General features: G+C 52.3%; 1 protein-coding gene across 9 annotated transcripts in view; it reads right to left on the bottom strand.

The window, feature by feature from the left end:
* Positions 1-521: 521 nt before the first annotated feature.
* The window catches only part of DNMT3A (DNA methyltransferase 3 alpha), a 109,825-nt gene continuing 96,124 nt past the window's right edge, over positions 522-14,222 (bottom strand). For 8 of the 9 annotated variants that reach the window (XM_024242369.3, XM_024242368.3, XM_054548283.2 and 5 more), the window contains 13 exons: positions 13,808-13,957; positions 13,668-13,712; positions 12,900-12,979; positions 12,181-12,293; positions 11,795-11,978; positions 11,538-11,622; positions 9,170-9,315; positions 8,248-8,338; positions 7,910-8,058; positions 6,738-6,823; positions 4,488-4,557; positions 3,254-3,372; positions 522-1,970 (listed from right to left, as the gene is read on the bottom strand). In XM_024242369.3, coding sequence (XP_024098137.1) covers positions 1,829-1,970; positions 3,254-3,372; positions 4,488-4,557; positions 6,738-6,823; positions 7,910-8,058; positions 8,248-8,338; positions 9,170-9,315; positions 11,538-11,622; positions 11,795-11,978; positions 12,181-12,293; positions 12,900-12,979; positions 13,668-13,712; positions 13,808-13,957 — 1,460 coding nt within the window. In that variant the 3' untranslated portion in view covers positions 522-1,828. Of the gene's footprint in view, positions 1,971-3,253; positions 3,373-4,481; positions 4,558-6,737; positions 6,824-6,922; positions 7,122-7,909; positions 8,059-8,247; positions 8,339-9,169; positions 9,316-11,537; positions 11,623-11,794; positions 11,979-12,180; positions 12,294-12,899; positions 12,980-13,667; positions 13,713-13,807; positions 13,958-14,222 lie in introns of those variants that run through there. The other variant, XR_010136322.1, reaches the window with a different exon arrangement.

Raw genomic sequence — 14,222 nt, 5'->3', positions numbered from 1 at the left:
TCAGACCAAGTACTAGAAAAGAAATACACACCACTCCAATCACACACACAAGGAGAGAGACAGCCGGTCCTCCCTCCAGCCCTGACACACCCGACTCAAGAGGAGGGGAAGTAGAAGAGAAGAGTGACAAGCCCAGAAGGCAGACCTTGGGGACTCCCTGGCCGCCCAGCTGTCACCATGCCCAGTGGCCCACCTGGCCCGAGGGGTGGGAGCCAGGGCACCAGAGCCACCGCTAACTCAGAAGCACCCTGCTCCCGCACCTTGGTTTGAAACCTAAAGGGAAGGGTGTTGGGTTTTTGTTTTCTTAAAGAAAATCTTAAAACAAACATAATTATAACCAGAACCATAAGAATAATTATAATAAAAGGTGTCATCAGCCTCCCAGTATAAAACTGCAGCCTTTGGAGATGACCAAAAACATCACATTCCAGGGGCCGGCAGCCGCCTTGCGCACAGAGGGGTGGATGGTGGGGGCCTCATAAAAGAACACACAAAAGGCGACTTAGACAGGAAAGCACCAGTACGTTTTGTATGTTTTTTTATTTGCTCCAGGTGGGGTTTTGACTGTCACTTTCCCACACTCTGGATTAGTTCTGATCCCACCACAAGGAGCCCTCGAATTGGCTAAAGTGAGAAACTGGGCCTGAAGACTCCGTGCCCTCTGCCATCTTGCCGAGGGAGTCTCCTTTTAGAAAACAATCAAAGGGTTATTGCATGAGTCTGGATGAATCCCACTCTCAGCTGTCCACGGGCCCGACCACCTCATCTAGCCCCCTTTTTGGCAGGGAGAACCTGGCTCCCAAGTTCTCCTCCTTCACTTCGTTACAAACCAAGGGGAAGAGCCCACCGTGAGAACGCGCCATCTGCGAGCTGTCTCCCTTTCTCCATCCTTGGTGAAACCCTTTGCGCAGAAGGCAACGTGGAAGCTGATGTTTTTACTCATCTCGCTGTTTGAAAGCACCATTATGAAGTCGGGTTGTACAGTAGTTAACAGTACCTTTTATATATATATCTCATATCTATCATATATATATAAACTGTAAACAAGAGGTAACAGCGGCTTCTAGAAACTGATTTTCTTCAAGGTTTCCTGTGTGGTAGGCACCTGAAATACTGTAGAAAAATGTCTTGTGTGGTGTTCTCGTCTCCCTGCTGCTAACTGGGTTCTGTTTTGCGTGACCAGGAATGGTGCTGGCACGACAGCTCAGTGGCTGGGAGGGAATGCTGCCGCCTGAGTGTCTCTCTCTTTCCGTCCCCTGCTTGTGCTCCTATCTGATCAGGCTAGAGACAACAAAAAAAAGATATATAGTAAAAAAAAAAACCAAAAAAAAAAAAAAAAAAAAACCAAAACAAAAAAAAAACCCAATATATAGATTTCTATAGAATTTCCTTTTTTCCTCTCTCCCACCTTTCCTCTGCAAGGTATTGTTATTATTTTTTGTTACTGATTTTTGCTGCAATAACCTTCTTGTTTCAGTCACAGCAAGAAACAAAACCCAAACAAACAGAAAACCCCTCTGAAAAGAGTAGAAAATAAAAGGTCTGACCGAAAAAAAAAGGGGAGGGGGAGGAAGGGGAGGGAGCTTGGTTTTGTTTTTAAATAGGACTGAAGAATAACATTGAAAAATCAGGAGATGATGTCCAACCCTTTTCGCAAGGCAAAGCCCTCCGGTATTTCCGCCTCTGTGGTTTTTGTTTTAAATTCCTTTTTCTCTTCTGGGTGCTGATACTTCTCTCCATCCTCACGTTCTTGGTGTTTTATTATGTTTTGTGTTTTTTGTTTGTTTGTTTAACTTTGTGTCGCTACCTCAGTTTGCCCCCATGTCCCTTACACACACGCAAAATACTCCTTCAGCGGAGCGAAGAGGTGGCGGATGACTGGCACGCTCCATGACCGGCCCAGCAGTCTCTGCCTCGCCAAGCGGCTCATGTTGGAGACGTCAGTATAGTGGACTGGGAAACCAAATACCCTGGGGGAGAAAAGGCAGAGAGGGCAGGGTGAGCGCTGGCCCGACCAGGCTGCCCGGAAGCCGTCTAACCACACAGCAGGACCCGGAGGACCAGCAGCCACCCGAAGTGCAGGGACAGGGGCACTCGCACCCACCAACTCCCCTGATGCCTGCTTAGTTCTGCCGAATCTTCTGTCCTTTATAAACAACCCAGCACTCAGATTACCAACCATGTGCCAGGCACTGTGCTGGTTTCTGTGGCCTTAAAGGTAGTAAGGTCATCACTGCCTAGTTTCACAACCCAGCAGAAATAAGAGTAATTTTGAACAATCCCTCAGAAATACCTCCAGGACACACTCTCTAGTTCTCCTCTCCTGCAGGGTTAGCTCGGCAACGTACACCTCGAGTCTGCATGTAATGAACACACAGCCCTAGCATCCTCCCCACCAAGAGCAGGGAAGGCGAAAAAGGAGCCAAACTCCTGCCTGACTTCAGAAGCTGAAGGATTTCCTGTTTGCTCTGGTTGTTTGTGTAAATGGTCTCTTTGTCTGGCTAAATCCTAGTTATACTCAGAGAACAAGAAGGTCATCCAGCCCCGAAAGTCCCGTTTGCATCAAATCAGGGTGTTGAGGCTGTGAGGTCTGCCTGGCCCTATGCTGGCTTGGTTTACAAAAGACCTATAAAATTGGCACAAGTTAAGGAAGGTCCTGTCACTGCAGCGGTTCCCTGGGGATCAGCAGGGTCTCTGGGAGACAAGGCAGCAGGGGATTTCCTAGACTCCTCTTTTTTTTTTTTCCTTTGAGATGGAGTCTCTCTGTTGCCCAGGCTGGAGCACAGTGGCACAATCTCGGCTCACTGCAACCTCCACCTCCCAGGTTCAAGTGATTCTCCTGTCTCAGCCTCCCGAGTAGCTGGGACTACAGGCACCCGCCACCACACCCGGCTAATTTTTGTATTTTTAGTAGAGACGGGGTTTCGCCACGTTGGCCAGGCTGGTCTCGAACTCCTGACCTCAGGTGACCCACCCGCTTCGGCCTCCCAAAGTGCTGGGATTATAGGCATGAGCCACCGCTCCTGGACCCTAGACTCCTCTTACTTGGGACCAGCCTTAAAATACACAGGAGCCTAGGCGGCCTGTCAGGAGTCCACCCCAGAGTCTGCCATGTTGGGAAATGCTTGATAAAACCCACTGTTCCCAGGACGTTTGTGGAAAACAAGCCAGGTGGGAAAGGCAGAGGACCCCCCAGCAAGCACAGCAATCAGAACAGCCACACCGCAGCCGGATGCCAGCACAACCCGGGTACCTTTCCATTTCAGTGCACCATAAGATGTCCTCTTTCTCATTCATGAAGACAGGAAAATGCTGGTCTTTGCCCTGCTTTATGGAGTTTGACCTCGTAGTAATGGTCCTCACTTTGCTGAACTAGATGAAGAGGAGAAAAGAGGAATAAGCACGAATTCATTCACCAGCCAACACTGGTCATGCGTCTACCAAGTATGCCAGGTACTCGCCAAACCCTGACAGGGCCTGGTCCACCCAGGGGGCTGGGTATGGCTCTGAGTGAGCAGAGTTCGCAGGGCAGGAGCCTCCACAGACCCCACAGCCCCACTTTTCTTCCTACTTGGAGGTCACCTGGCCAATCTTAGATCCATCTAGCCACAGACTTTTTTTTTTTTTTTGAGATGGAGTCTCGCTCTGTCACCTAGGCTGGACTGCAGTGGTGCGATCTCAGCTCACTGTAACCTCCACCTCCCGGGTTCAAGCGATTCTCATGCCTCAGACTCCCGAGTAGCTGGGACTATAGGCGCCCGCCACCATGCCCGGCTAGTTTTTGTATTTTTACTCAGACAGGGTTTCATCGTGTCGGCCAGGCTGGTCTCAAACTCCTGACCTCAGGTGATCCGCCTGCCTCGGCCTCCCAAAGTATTGGGATTACAGGCGTGAGCCACTGCACCCGGCCTAGCCACAGACTTTAGAAGTAGAAGCTGTAGCCACTATACTTTCCAAGTCTTCCAAAGAATTAGTTCTTTCAGAGATGGAGTAACTTGTAGGCTAAAGGATGCCAAGTTACTGAGGGACTCAAAGATGCCCTCAGAGCTGCCAGTGGTTCTGAATGCTGGAACCTGCTGACACAGAACCCAGTGCCCCAGGAAGTCACTCAGCGAGATTCCAGCTCCAGAGAGAAATGGAGCTTCCACATCACAGGAGGCTGCTTTGCTTTGAAGGCTTTTGTAATAGGTTTTGGCCAAAAAATTTAAAAATGAAAAAAAAGCCACAGCACAACCAGGTCTTGGTAAAGACTCCTCAGTGTTTACCAGGGGGTGGTGGGCGACACTCACCAGGGAGGAAGGGCTGAAGGCCAGCAGCCCTGGGCCCTCCTCTGGCTGCCCTGCTGCATGACCCTGCACCGTCTCCTAAATTGCATTCTCCACACTAGCTGGAGAAGCAGGCGGGACAAGGCCCTGGCCACCGCTCCACCTCATCCTGCCCTTCCTTCTCCCTGCCCCCCAGCAGAGGTTCTAGATGCTGGAGCTGACCTTGGCTATCCTGCCATGCTCCAGACACTCCTGCAGCTCCAGCTTATCATTCACAGTGGATGCCAACGGCCTAGGAGGCAGAAGAGAGACTGTAACAACAGAAACCTGGATAACAGCGGGAAGGGCCCCAGCTGCACGACTCCCCTCCCTCCCCCAGCAGCCACTTATTCACAGGGTAAGAGCCCCCTTCCCCAAATTACGCACACATGTCATAACCCTCTTCAAACTCCCTGCAAACACACGAACACACACTGCAGCCATGCAAAGACACAAATCCACCAAGCATTAATCCTTAAAGGTAAATTCAAAAGTGGTCTCAAATGAACAGGCAGATAACACCTAGCAGAAAAAGAAAAAAAAGCACAGCTATCTTTACATCAGTTAGTCTAAAATACACTGAGCTTTAAGCGTCCCACTGCAAAGCAAGCTTTGGGGGTGACAATGTTCTGTATCTTGATTTGTGGTAATTGTTACATGGGTGTGTCCACTGGATGAAATTAATCAAACTGCAAGCCTTAAATGTACTGTTTTAAAAGACTAAATTCTGGGCCAGGTGCAGTGGCTCATGCCTGTAATCCCAGCCCTTTGGAAGGCCGAGGCAGGCGGGTCACCTGAGGTCAGGAGTCTGAGTCTGTCCTGATCAACACGGTGAAACTCCGCCTCTACTAATAATATAAAAATTAGCCAGGCGTGGTGGCAGGTGCCTGTAATCCCAGCTACTCGGGAGGCTGAGGCAGGAGAATCGCTTGAACCTGGGAGGCGGAGGCTGCAGTGAGCCAGGATAGCGCCACTGCACTCCAGCCTGGGCGACAGAGCAAGACTCTGTCTCCAAAAAAAAAAAAAAAAAAAGACTTAAATTCTTCAGTTCCCTGAAGACCAAAAATTCTGTGACATTAAATATGTCACTTCTCAGGGTGCAGGCCACATAACTGACTGGCTGTCCCCTTCAACGGTGACCTTTTCTGACATGTAAGGATATTTAAGGAAGGCTTCCCTGAGCACTGGCTCCAGGATCTCAGTGTGGGAACCACGGGGCCTGCAGTCAAATCAGGTGCTCGACAGATGTCTCCGACTCTTTATGCGTGCACTGCCCACTCGGCCCTGCATGCAGGACCTCTGCTCCTCCTAGAAGCTCAGAGTTCAGTATTTTAGAGTTGAAAGAAGCAGGCGAGAAATCCCACGGGACCAAGGTCTGTCAGGAGACACTGAGTGGTTCCATGAAAATAATGGACCTCATCAGCCCATCCATTTCCCAATACACACATGTATCTTGGGAACTCTTGGGGGACAGTTTCAGGCCAGCTGCCCCAATGCCCCATCTCCTTCCCCTCAACAAGCCCTCGATAGCAACTCTACCAAACACGTATGAGATGGGGAAGGTCCTACAACCTCATGGGAATAGCAAGGAGGGAGACTATTTGACCAAGGCCAGATGAAATGATGTCTCCTAGTTATACCAAGTATACCAAGCAGCACACCATGGAGGTTTAACACCCATGACTCAGAACACTCTGGAAAACGCTTCCCTCCACAATGGACAGGGACTAAGCGGCTCTCAGCGTGCTTTTGAATTGCCAACTCTGGACAATTTATTTTGCCTAAAAAGCCTTTTTATAATGCCAGTTTTATACCTGATGAAATGAATTTTCTTCATTCCTAGATATTAAAATCTTTATCTGTGTAACCTAACTGAAGAAAATCTCTCCAAAAAAGGACCTGAAGCCAACAAAGTGTGTGATTAGTGAAATTAAGTTAAGCAGAACCCTGAACTTGCATGCAGCCGCCGCAAGATTCCCTCTCCTGGAACAGGCTGTGGCCACGACTCCCCTTCCCAGCCCCAAAGCCATGCCCCATGGCTTTGCCTCAGGGCTCGGGACACATCATCAATGTCAGAAAACCAACTACCTAACTTGGCAGCACATGACTCTTCTTTGGTATAAAGAGAGTACTTTTAAAGGTCCTGCTTTAAGACCACTAGTTGTTGGTTTCAGAGGAGTATTTTCTATACCCTGACTCCTCTTCCTCCTCAAGGACTGATTTTAAGACCACTAGTTGTTGGTTTCAGACAAGTATTTTCTATACCCTGACTCCTCTTCCTCCTCGAGGAAAAGGAAATAAGGAACACGGCAGAGCAGCTAGTCATTCAGCAGAGGCCGGCCAGAGAGGGCCTGGCTCAGACGCTTCCCCACCGTGGGCCATCCCACTGCAGTCCCAGCCCACAGCCCCCCAGGCCCAGGAGCTTTCACCAACCTGTTCATACCGGGAAGGTTACCCCAGAAGTAGCGGGCCCTGTGTGCAGCTGACACTTCTTTGGCATCAATCATCACAGGGTTGGACTACAAAACAGGAGACGGTTTGAAGATAAGCCAAGGAGGAGCATGAAACAGCGCCGGCATGCTGCTGGGGTCGAGCCTTAAAGCCTCAAAGCCTCTTACTTCTCTCTCAGGAGCCACACACTGGGCTAGCCTGCAGCCTCCAGGAGAAGCTGGAATTACACCTAGCCACATTCCACAAGCTGTCACTGGAACGTTCTAGATCAGCATTGTCCAAATGAACTTCTGCGATGGTGGGATGTCCTCTACACTGTTCAATTCAGTGGCCACTAGCCCACTAGTACAGGTGGCTATTTTGTACCTAAAATGAGGCCAATGTGATTGAGGAGCTGAATGGTTAATGTTAATGTAAACAGCCGCATGTGGCTGGTGGCTACCATATTGCACAGTGCTGCTCTAGACTACCCAGAGGCTGGGAGAGCCCAGGCTCCAGCGAGTATGGGTGTGTTTACCATGAGCCCTGATGAGAACTCAAATAGACACCTGCTCACACTTACAGTCAGAACACCAGCTCACAGTGTGACCCACCCCAAGACTCAGGAGCACGGGTGGGCTCGAGCTCCCAGAAGGGCCACTCCAAGCACACCTCTGGCAGCAGAAGCCCTCTGCACGCAGCTCAGACTTGGCTCAGGGTTAAACGGGGACTCACATGATAAGGAATGAAAACTGAGCTAAGTTCTGTTTTCTTCTCAGGTGCCTGTCATGGTACCAGGGAGTGAGGATAGGCCCTTCTTGCTCAGGGAAAACTGATTTTGTCCTCTCAAAGGTCCCGGTGTGTAACAAACACCACACAGAATGCCCAACCCCAGGAGTCTGGCACCCCACCCGATTGAGTGACAGGTCCTTCAACCCCGGAGGTCCACACCCACAATGCCACCTCTTAAAGCGAGACCACTGGTTCTTTCCGAGGTAGGCCTCTAACCCTGCTTCCTCCCTTTCTATCCAGGAAGCCTGGGGCTTCCCAAACAGGCCCCTTGCAAAGCAGAAGTCACCAGTCCCCAGCTCCACAATGCAGATGAGACAGGATGAAGCAGCAGTCCAAGGTAGAAGCCATTAGTGAGCTGGCCAAACCAAGGTTGCTGGCTATACCTCGAGAAATCGCGAGATGTCCCTCTTGTCACTAACGCCCATGGCCACCACATTCTCAAAGAGCCAGAAGAAGGGGCGATCATCTCCCTCCTTGGGCCGCGCATCATGCAGGAGGCGGTAGAACTCAAAGAAGAGCCGGCCAGTGCCCTCTGAGAGGTCGGAAGAGAAAGCCATCAGCTGGGGCTGTCTGCATAGGACAGTGGTGTGGCTCGGGCACGGGGAGGGCACGGGAAGACAGGGTCATCGGGAATAGCTGTCCCAGGGCAGAAATATCCAAGGAGGAAGCCTACGTGCGGAAGCACCAGCTGAGAAGGTGGAGGGGACAGGATGGTACCTACCGTAGAGGCCCTTGCGAGCAGGGTTGACGATGGAGAGGTCATTGCAGGGACTGCCCCCAATCACCAGATCGAATGGGCCCCACTCCTGGATCTGGGAGGATAAAGGCAACGTGATGGGCCTGCTGTCCAGGGACAGAGGCAGACAGGAAGAAAGAGAAATTATCTGTGAACTTGGCAAAGAAGTCCTTTGACACGAAAGACAGGAGACCCAGCTGCTCTGCAGGCTCACGACCCTAGCTGCAACCATGGACAAGTCCTAAACAAGAAGGGGACCAAGTTGGATCATTTCTCAGGCCAGTGGGGAAACTAGTATCACCCAGGCAGGCAACACAGCCGCCCAATGGGAAGGTGACCCAAGTGGATGGCTGAGTCTGAAGGCACCTGGCATGCTGAGTGTCTTAGGCAGGGTGTCTGGGCCATGTGAATGTCCTCCAATTGCCCTTCAGAACTCCAGAAGGCCTGTAGTCATGCTTAAGGAAAGACCCTGCCCGAGCCTCCCAGATATGGAAGCTGATAAAGCTATTTGCCAAAAATACTGGGAGGACAGGAATCTCTCTCTCATCCAAAGAGCTCTACTAGAAACGGCCCAGAAACCAGCCCAGGGAGTAGCCAGAGCTCAAGTAGGCACTATGTTGCCCAAGCTAGCCTTAAACCCCTGGCCTCAAGGGATTCTCCTACCTTGGCCTCCCAAAGTGCTGGCATTATAGGCATGAGCCACCATGCCTAGCCCAAATTCCCATTTCAATTTGCCCTTTACCCTCTCAAGACAGAGGACAAATGGAAGATAAGGAGAAAAAGAGGCTGGGGCAAAGGGTGAAGAGAAAGAGGGCAAATGAACAAAATGAAAGGAGGCAAGGGCTGCCTCCAGGTGCTGAGTGTGCAGGGAGGCGAAGACGGGCTGCGCCCCACAGCATGGACATACATGCTTCTGTGTGACGCTGCGGACGTCCCCGACGTACATGATCTTCCCCTGGTGCCGCACCATGCCCACCGTGATGGAGTCCTCACACACCTCCGAGGCAATGTAGCGGTCCACCTGAATGCCCAAGTCCTTCAGCACCAGGAGCCCTGCACCAGCCAGCAGACAGCACCGTTACTTGGAGCCATCTCCCTGGCACCCTGGTCTTGGCAGGTGAGCCTGCTGGCCAACAGGACCCATGGGGTCAGCTGTAGGCCCAAGTCCTATCTTTTCCCTGAAGATGCCTTAAATCCTTTCTGGATCCAACTGGAGTATCCATAGTAAGGACATCGAGGCTCTGTCTCATGCCTCGTTTGGCCTATCTGGAAGGCAGTCAAAGCTGCAGAAAACTGACCAGAGAGTTCATGGTTCCAGGATCCAGGAAGAATCGCAGCTGACTTTTTGGGGGCCTTTTCTTTGTCGTCGTCCGTCTACAGCTTGGTCCTTCCATACCCTCTTATCACCTCCTGCTACAATTCTACCCCACCCTTTGACTCAACCTGAATGTTCCCTGCTCCACAAAGGTTTCATAAATGCCCTGCCCCACCCAGTAGCCCCCTGGAATCACCGCCCCCTCTGCTGTGAGTCCCCAGCTCTGTGCATCCCTTGCCTCCCCATCAGAGCAGTTTCCATTCCTCACTCAGCCCTCTCGTGGATTGCAAAGGCTCTTCCAGACAGAGGAGGCCTCCTTCATTGTGCTTCCCCCGAGCTAACCACACTGATTTCCTTACCACGATCCCTCCCCCTCCAGAAATGCTAGCCGAACTGAGGCAAGGAAACAATCAGAGCAGATCCCGAGAGGGTCTCGGGAGAAACAGGGTACGACACTGTTTCTGCTGCTCCCAACATGTCCCCCAGCCAAGGAGCTTTTACAGCCTCCTGGGGTGTGACATGATTTAAGAAGGCCTCAAGGTTCCAGTCTGGGATACAAAAAGCTGTAAATGAACTTCTCTAGGTTTACAGAAGAGCAGCATGGAGCTGAGAACAGAAGACAAACATCTGGCCGGGGAAGCCATCCCCTCCGCCTCACCCTCTAACCAGGGTCCCTGGGTTGAGACTGCCTATCTCCCTCTGACCAAAGATATGAATTCTAAGAAGAGCTATTCCTTTCTTAAAAGCCGGGAAGCCCTTGGCTGGGGGCGGGCAGGGCAGAGGGGTGGATGTGTCTTCACAATCTCCTAGGATGCTTTCTGCAGTGTCCAGAGTCACATGAAGCAAACAATGCCTGCAGGGTGACCCAGCATCTCCTAAAGGTTTTCCTAAGGAGGGAATGGTTCAAGTATATAAAGATATTCTATCAGGATGCTTGTCACAGCACTACTTATAATAATAAAAAAAAATAGTAAATGACCTAATAGGGGTTCATTAAATTACGGCACTTTGACTCAATGGAACCTTATGCAACACTTACAAATAAAGAATGTAGCTTTGGCCAGGTGCGGTGGCTCATGCCTGTAATCCCATCACTTTGGGAGGCCAAGGTGGGCGGATCACAAGGTCAAGAGATCGAGACCAGCCTGGCCAACATGGTGAAACCCCGTCTCTACTAAAAATACAAAAATTAGCTGGGCGTGGTGGTGGGTGCCTGTAGTCCCAGCTACTCGGGAGGCTGAGGCAGGAGAACTGCTTGAACCCGGGAGGCAGAGGTTGCAGTGGGCCAAGATGGCACCACTGCACTCCAGCGTGGGCCAAGATGGCACCACTGCACTCCAGCGTGGGCAACAGACTCCATCTCAAAAAAAAAAAAAAAGGTAGCTTTATATCGCTTAACATGAAAAAGCAATCATAATATAATAAATGCAAGGCAAGTTACAAAACCGTGTGCATTCACTACCCACTTAATTTATCTATCTATGGATGTATGGTTATATAAACACAAATGCACAGAAAAAAGCCTGAAAAGGATATATGCCAAAATATTAATAAAAGGATAATGGGTGATTTAAATAAGTCTTCTTTAGACTACCTTGTGTATAATCAAAACACAACAGAAGTGTGTATGTTTCTGTCTTGCTGAGTCTGTCCTTTGAGGCTCTGTGAAATCTCTGTGAATCTGACTAATGATCACTCGACCTCTGCGGCTGAATCTTCTTCACTAAGGAAGTGCCCAGCAGACAGGCTGCTTTACCACCTATTTTACTTTTTTATTTTTGGTCAAATCTAAGTCCACGGACTGCATACATTTTCACTTCACACACAAGCTTCCCCTTTGGGATAATATTTTAACAGCTATGAAGTTAACCATCATTTCGTTTTGCCAGAGTTGCCCACACACCTGGCTCCCCCATCCTGGGACAAGGCGGCCAGCACCTCTTGGGCCTGCACCCCTCACCTGTAGCAATTCCATCAAAGAGAGACAGCACCCGGATGGGCTTCCTCTTCTCAGCTGGGACAGGTGGGTAAACCTTTGGAGGGTCCTAAGCAGTGAGCACAACAGGTCAGATGCAGGCACAGCGGTGTCCCAAGCTCCCACCCAGCGCTGGCCCTCCAGCCAGGCTCCTAGACCCACACACCCTGCACACAGCTCAGGCCCCACAACCAAGGCTCAGCCAAGGGAGCTCGAGACCGCGCCCCAGGCCCAGCACTCACAAATTCCTGGTCGTGGTTATTAGCGAAGAACATCTGGAGCCGGGAGGGCCAGTCCTCTCGCCGCCGCAGCAGCCCGTAGGTACCCTTGTGCCCACACATGTAGCAGTTCCAGGGGTCTTCCTTAATGGCTGCCTGGGCAGCCCCCGGCCCCACCAAGAGGTCCACACACTCCACGCAAAAGCACCTGGAAGGAAACCCAGTGAGCAGAGGGGACTCTCAGCCCTGGTCCAGGGAGGCCAAGGTGTGCTACCTGGAATAGAAAGACCGGGTCTGGAGCATGGCTAGCGGGTGGCGGGTCTGTGGGGAAGGGAGAGGAGGGGAGGCGGGTGGGCGGCGGGAGCCTGGGGCCCAGCTAAGGAGGCCACTGGAGGCCACAACAGCCTCACCTGCAGCAGTTGTTGTTTCCGCACATGAGCACCTCACGGCCCCCGCAGCAGATGGTGCAGTAGGACTGGTAGCCGTCGTCGTCGTACTGGTACGCACACTCCAGAAAGCAGTTCTAGACAGCAGCGGGAAGGGTCAGAAACCACCAGGACGGGTCCCAGGACAGCCAGGACGAAGGGAGGCTCCGCACCCAGCCTCACAGAGCCTGACTCAGCCCTGAAGACATGACCCCATCCACCGCCTTAGCCAGGGTCAGGCCCCAGCTGCAGATCTGGGAAGGGGAAACCTTGTCTGCCCGTGCACCGCCGTGGACAGAACCAAAGAGCAGCCTGAGAGCAAAGCCAGGGAGGGGACTGCACCATCACCTTGGGCCTTCCTGCAGCCCTGGGTTTTTCTCCTGGGCTCCCGAGGGCACGGCAACCCTGCTACACTCTGCCTGAGCCCGTCCCCGCTGCTCTGCTCCCATCCCCACATCTGGAGACTAAAATGGGGCTTGAGAGAGGTAAAGAATCTTTCAGAGGAGAAAAACGAGAGCAAGTCAAAAGCTTGTAAACCCAAGGGCCCATGTCATCAGAACTCTGCTTCCAGAGGAAGCTCTGAAGTCTACGTCGCACGCACACCGGGTGTCACCCCGTATGTGCCCAGAAGCGGTGGACACAGTCAGCCAGACGGCCGAAGGGCCGGCCTCAACGGCACCTCTCCTGGGTGGGTGTGCTCCTACCTTGCAGTTTTGGCACATTCCTCCAACGAAGAGGGGGTGTTCCAGGGTGACATTGAGGCTCCCACAGGAGATGCAGATGTCTGGAAAGCAGAGCGAGGGGATGGGGTGAGTACCACAGAAGGGCCTCTCCCTCCCCGGGCCGGAGCCCAGCACCAGACCAGCCACAAAAAAGGGGTGTGCCAGAGTGGCAGCCAGAAAAGAGTCCAGGGTGCCCCACGGAAAAGGGAGGCACTGTTACCCCAGTCTCAGAACGCCATCATCTCAGAGCACCAATGCCACCATCCACAAACAGGGATGGAGTGACAGGAGGACAGAAACCTGCTCATGAGAAGCAGCCCTGGTTCCAGGTTACTCGGGAGGGATTCCCGGGGTAATCCTCAAGTCCTGACCCCTGCCCCAATCCTCCCAGGCCGAGGGTCCTGAGCCAGATCCACCAGCACCAGGCTAAGGGAGACAGCCCCAGGATGAGAGAGGTGAGCAAAGGTGAAAGGTTGAAAAGGGACCTGTAGGTGGGTTCAGTCACACCCAAGAGGGGCTGCCCTTCTGTGGTCACTGGGGAGTCCCACACCCTGAAGACCAGCCCACACCATTGACAGGAGAGCAGAACCATGGCACCAGAAAGACAGACAGTGCAAGAAGCACAGTGGAGGTGGTGTGACACACAGGACGTGGCCCCTGGTCCCATGTCATTCAAACCTTCCTAAGTGCCTCTGCTACTCTGCCCCATGCCACACTAGGAGTGCCAGAGTTCCCAGGCAACAAACTCACCCTCAATGTTCCGGCACTTCTGCCGCACCTCGTACACTAGCCGCTCTGCAAGGGGAGGAGAGCCGGTGTCAGAGGAGGCCGCGCCTGCTCCTCAGATGCAGGCCTCCTGGTGCCACCCTCTCCAGAAGCAGGCCAACTACCTCTTGTGCGCTCATCAATAATCTCCTTGACCTTGGGCTTCTCCGCTGTGCTCTTCCGGGGCTTTTTGGCTGGTGGAGGTGGTGCGTAGGCAGCTGCTTCAGGTTCCACCCACATGTCCGTGTACACTTCTTTGTAGGGATTCTTCTCTTCTGGAGCAGGAAAGCAGGTGCCAAAGTCAGTTACAGGCTGACAGGAAACCCCAGCCCCCTCCCCGACCCTCCTTACAGTGGGGTGTGGCCTGGTCTCCAACTTGTTCCCACCTCCCAACTCTATGGTTCTGGACAGCCAACACAGAGCAGGTCATTCAAGTCCTGACCCCAGGGCAAGAGAGACCCCAGCCATTCCCACTGGGCCCCTCTGTGGAGGCCTTGGCAGCCCTCCCTAAGCATGGCTTTCCCAGCCCTGGTGTGGATC

Source organism: Pongo abelii, chromosome 12 (assembly GCF_028885655.2).
Source record: "Pongo abelii isolate AG06213 chromosome 12, NHGRI_mPonAbe1-v2.0_pri, whole genome shotgun sequence".
Lineage (NCBI taxonomy): Eukaryota > Metazoa > Chordata > Mammalia > Primates > Hominidae > Pongo > Pongo abelii.
The sequence above is the reverse complement of the archived record's forward strand: the minus strand, read 5'-3'. Positions and strand labels throughout refer to the sequence as shown.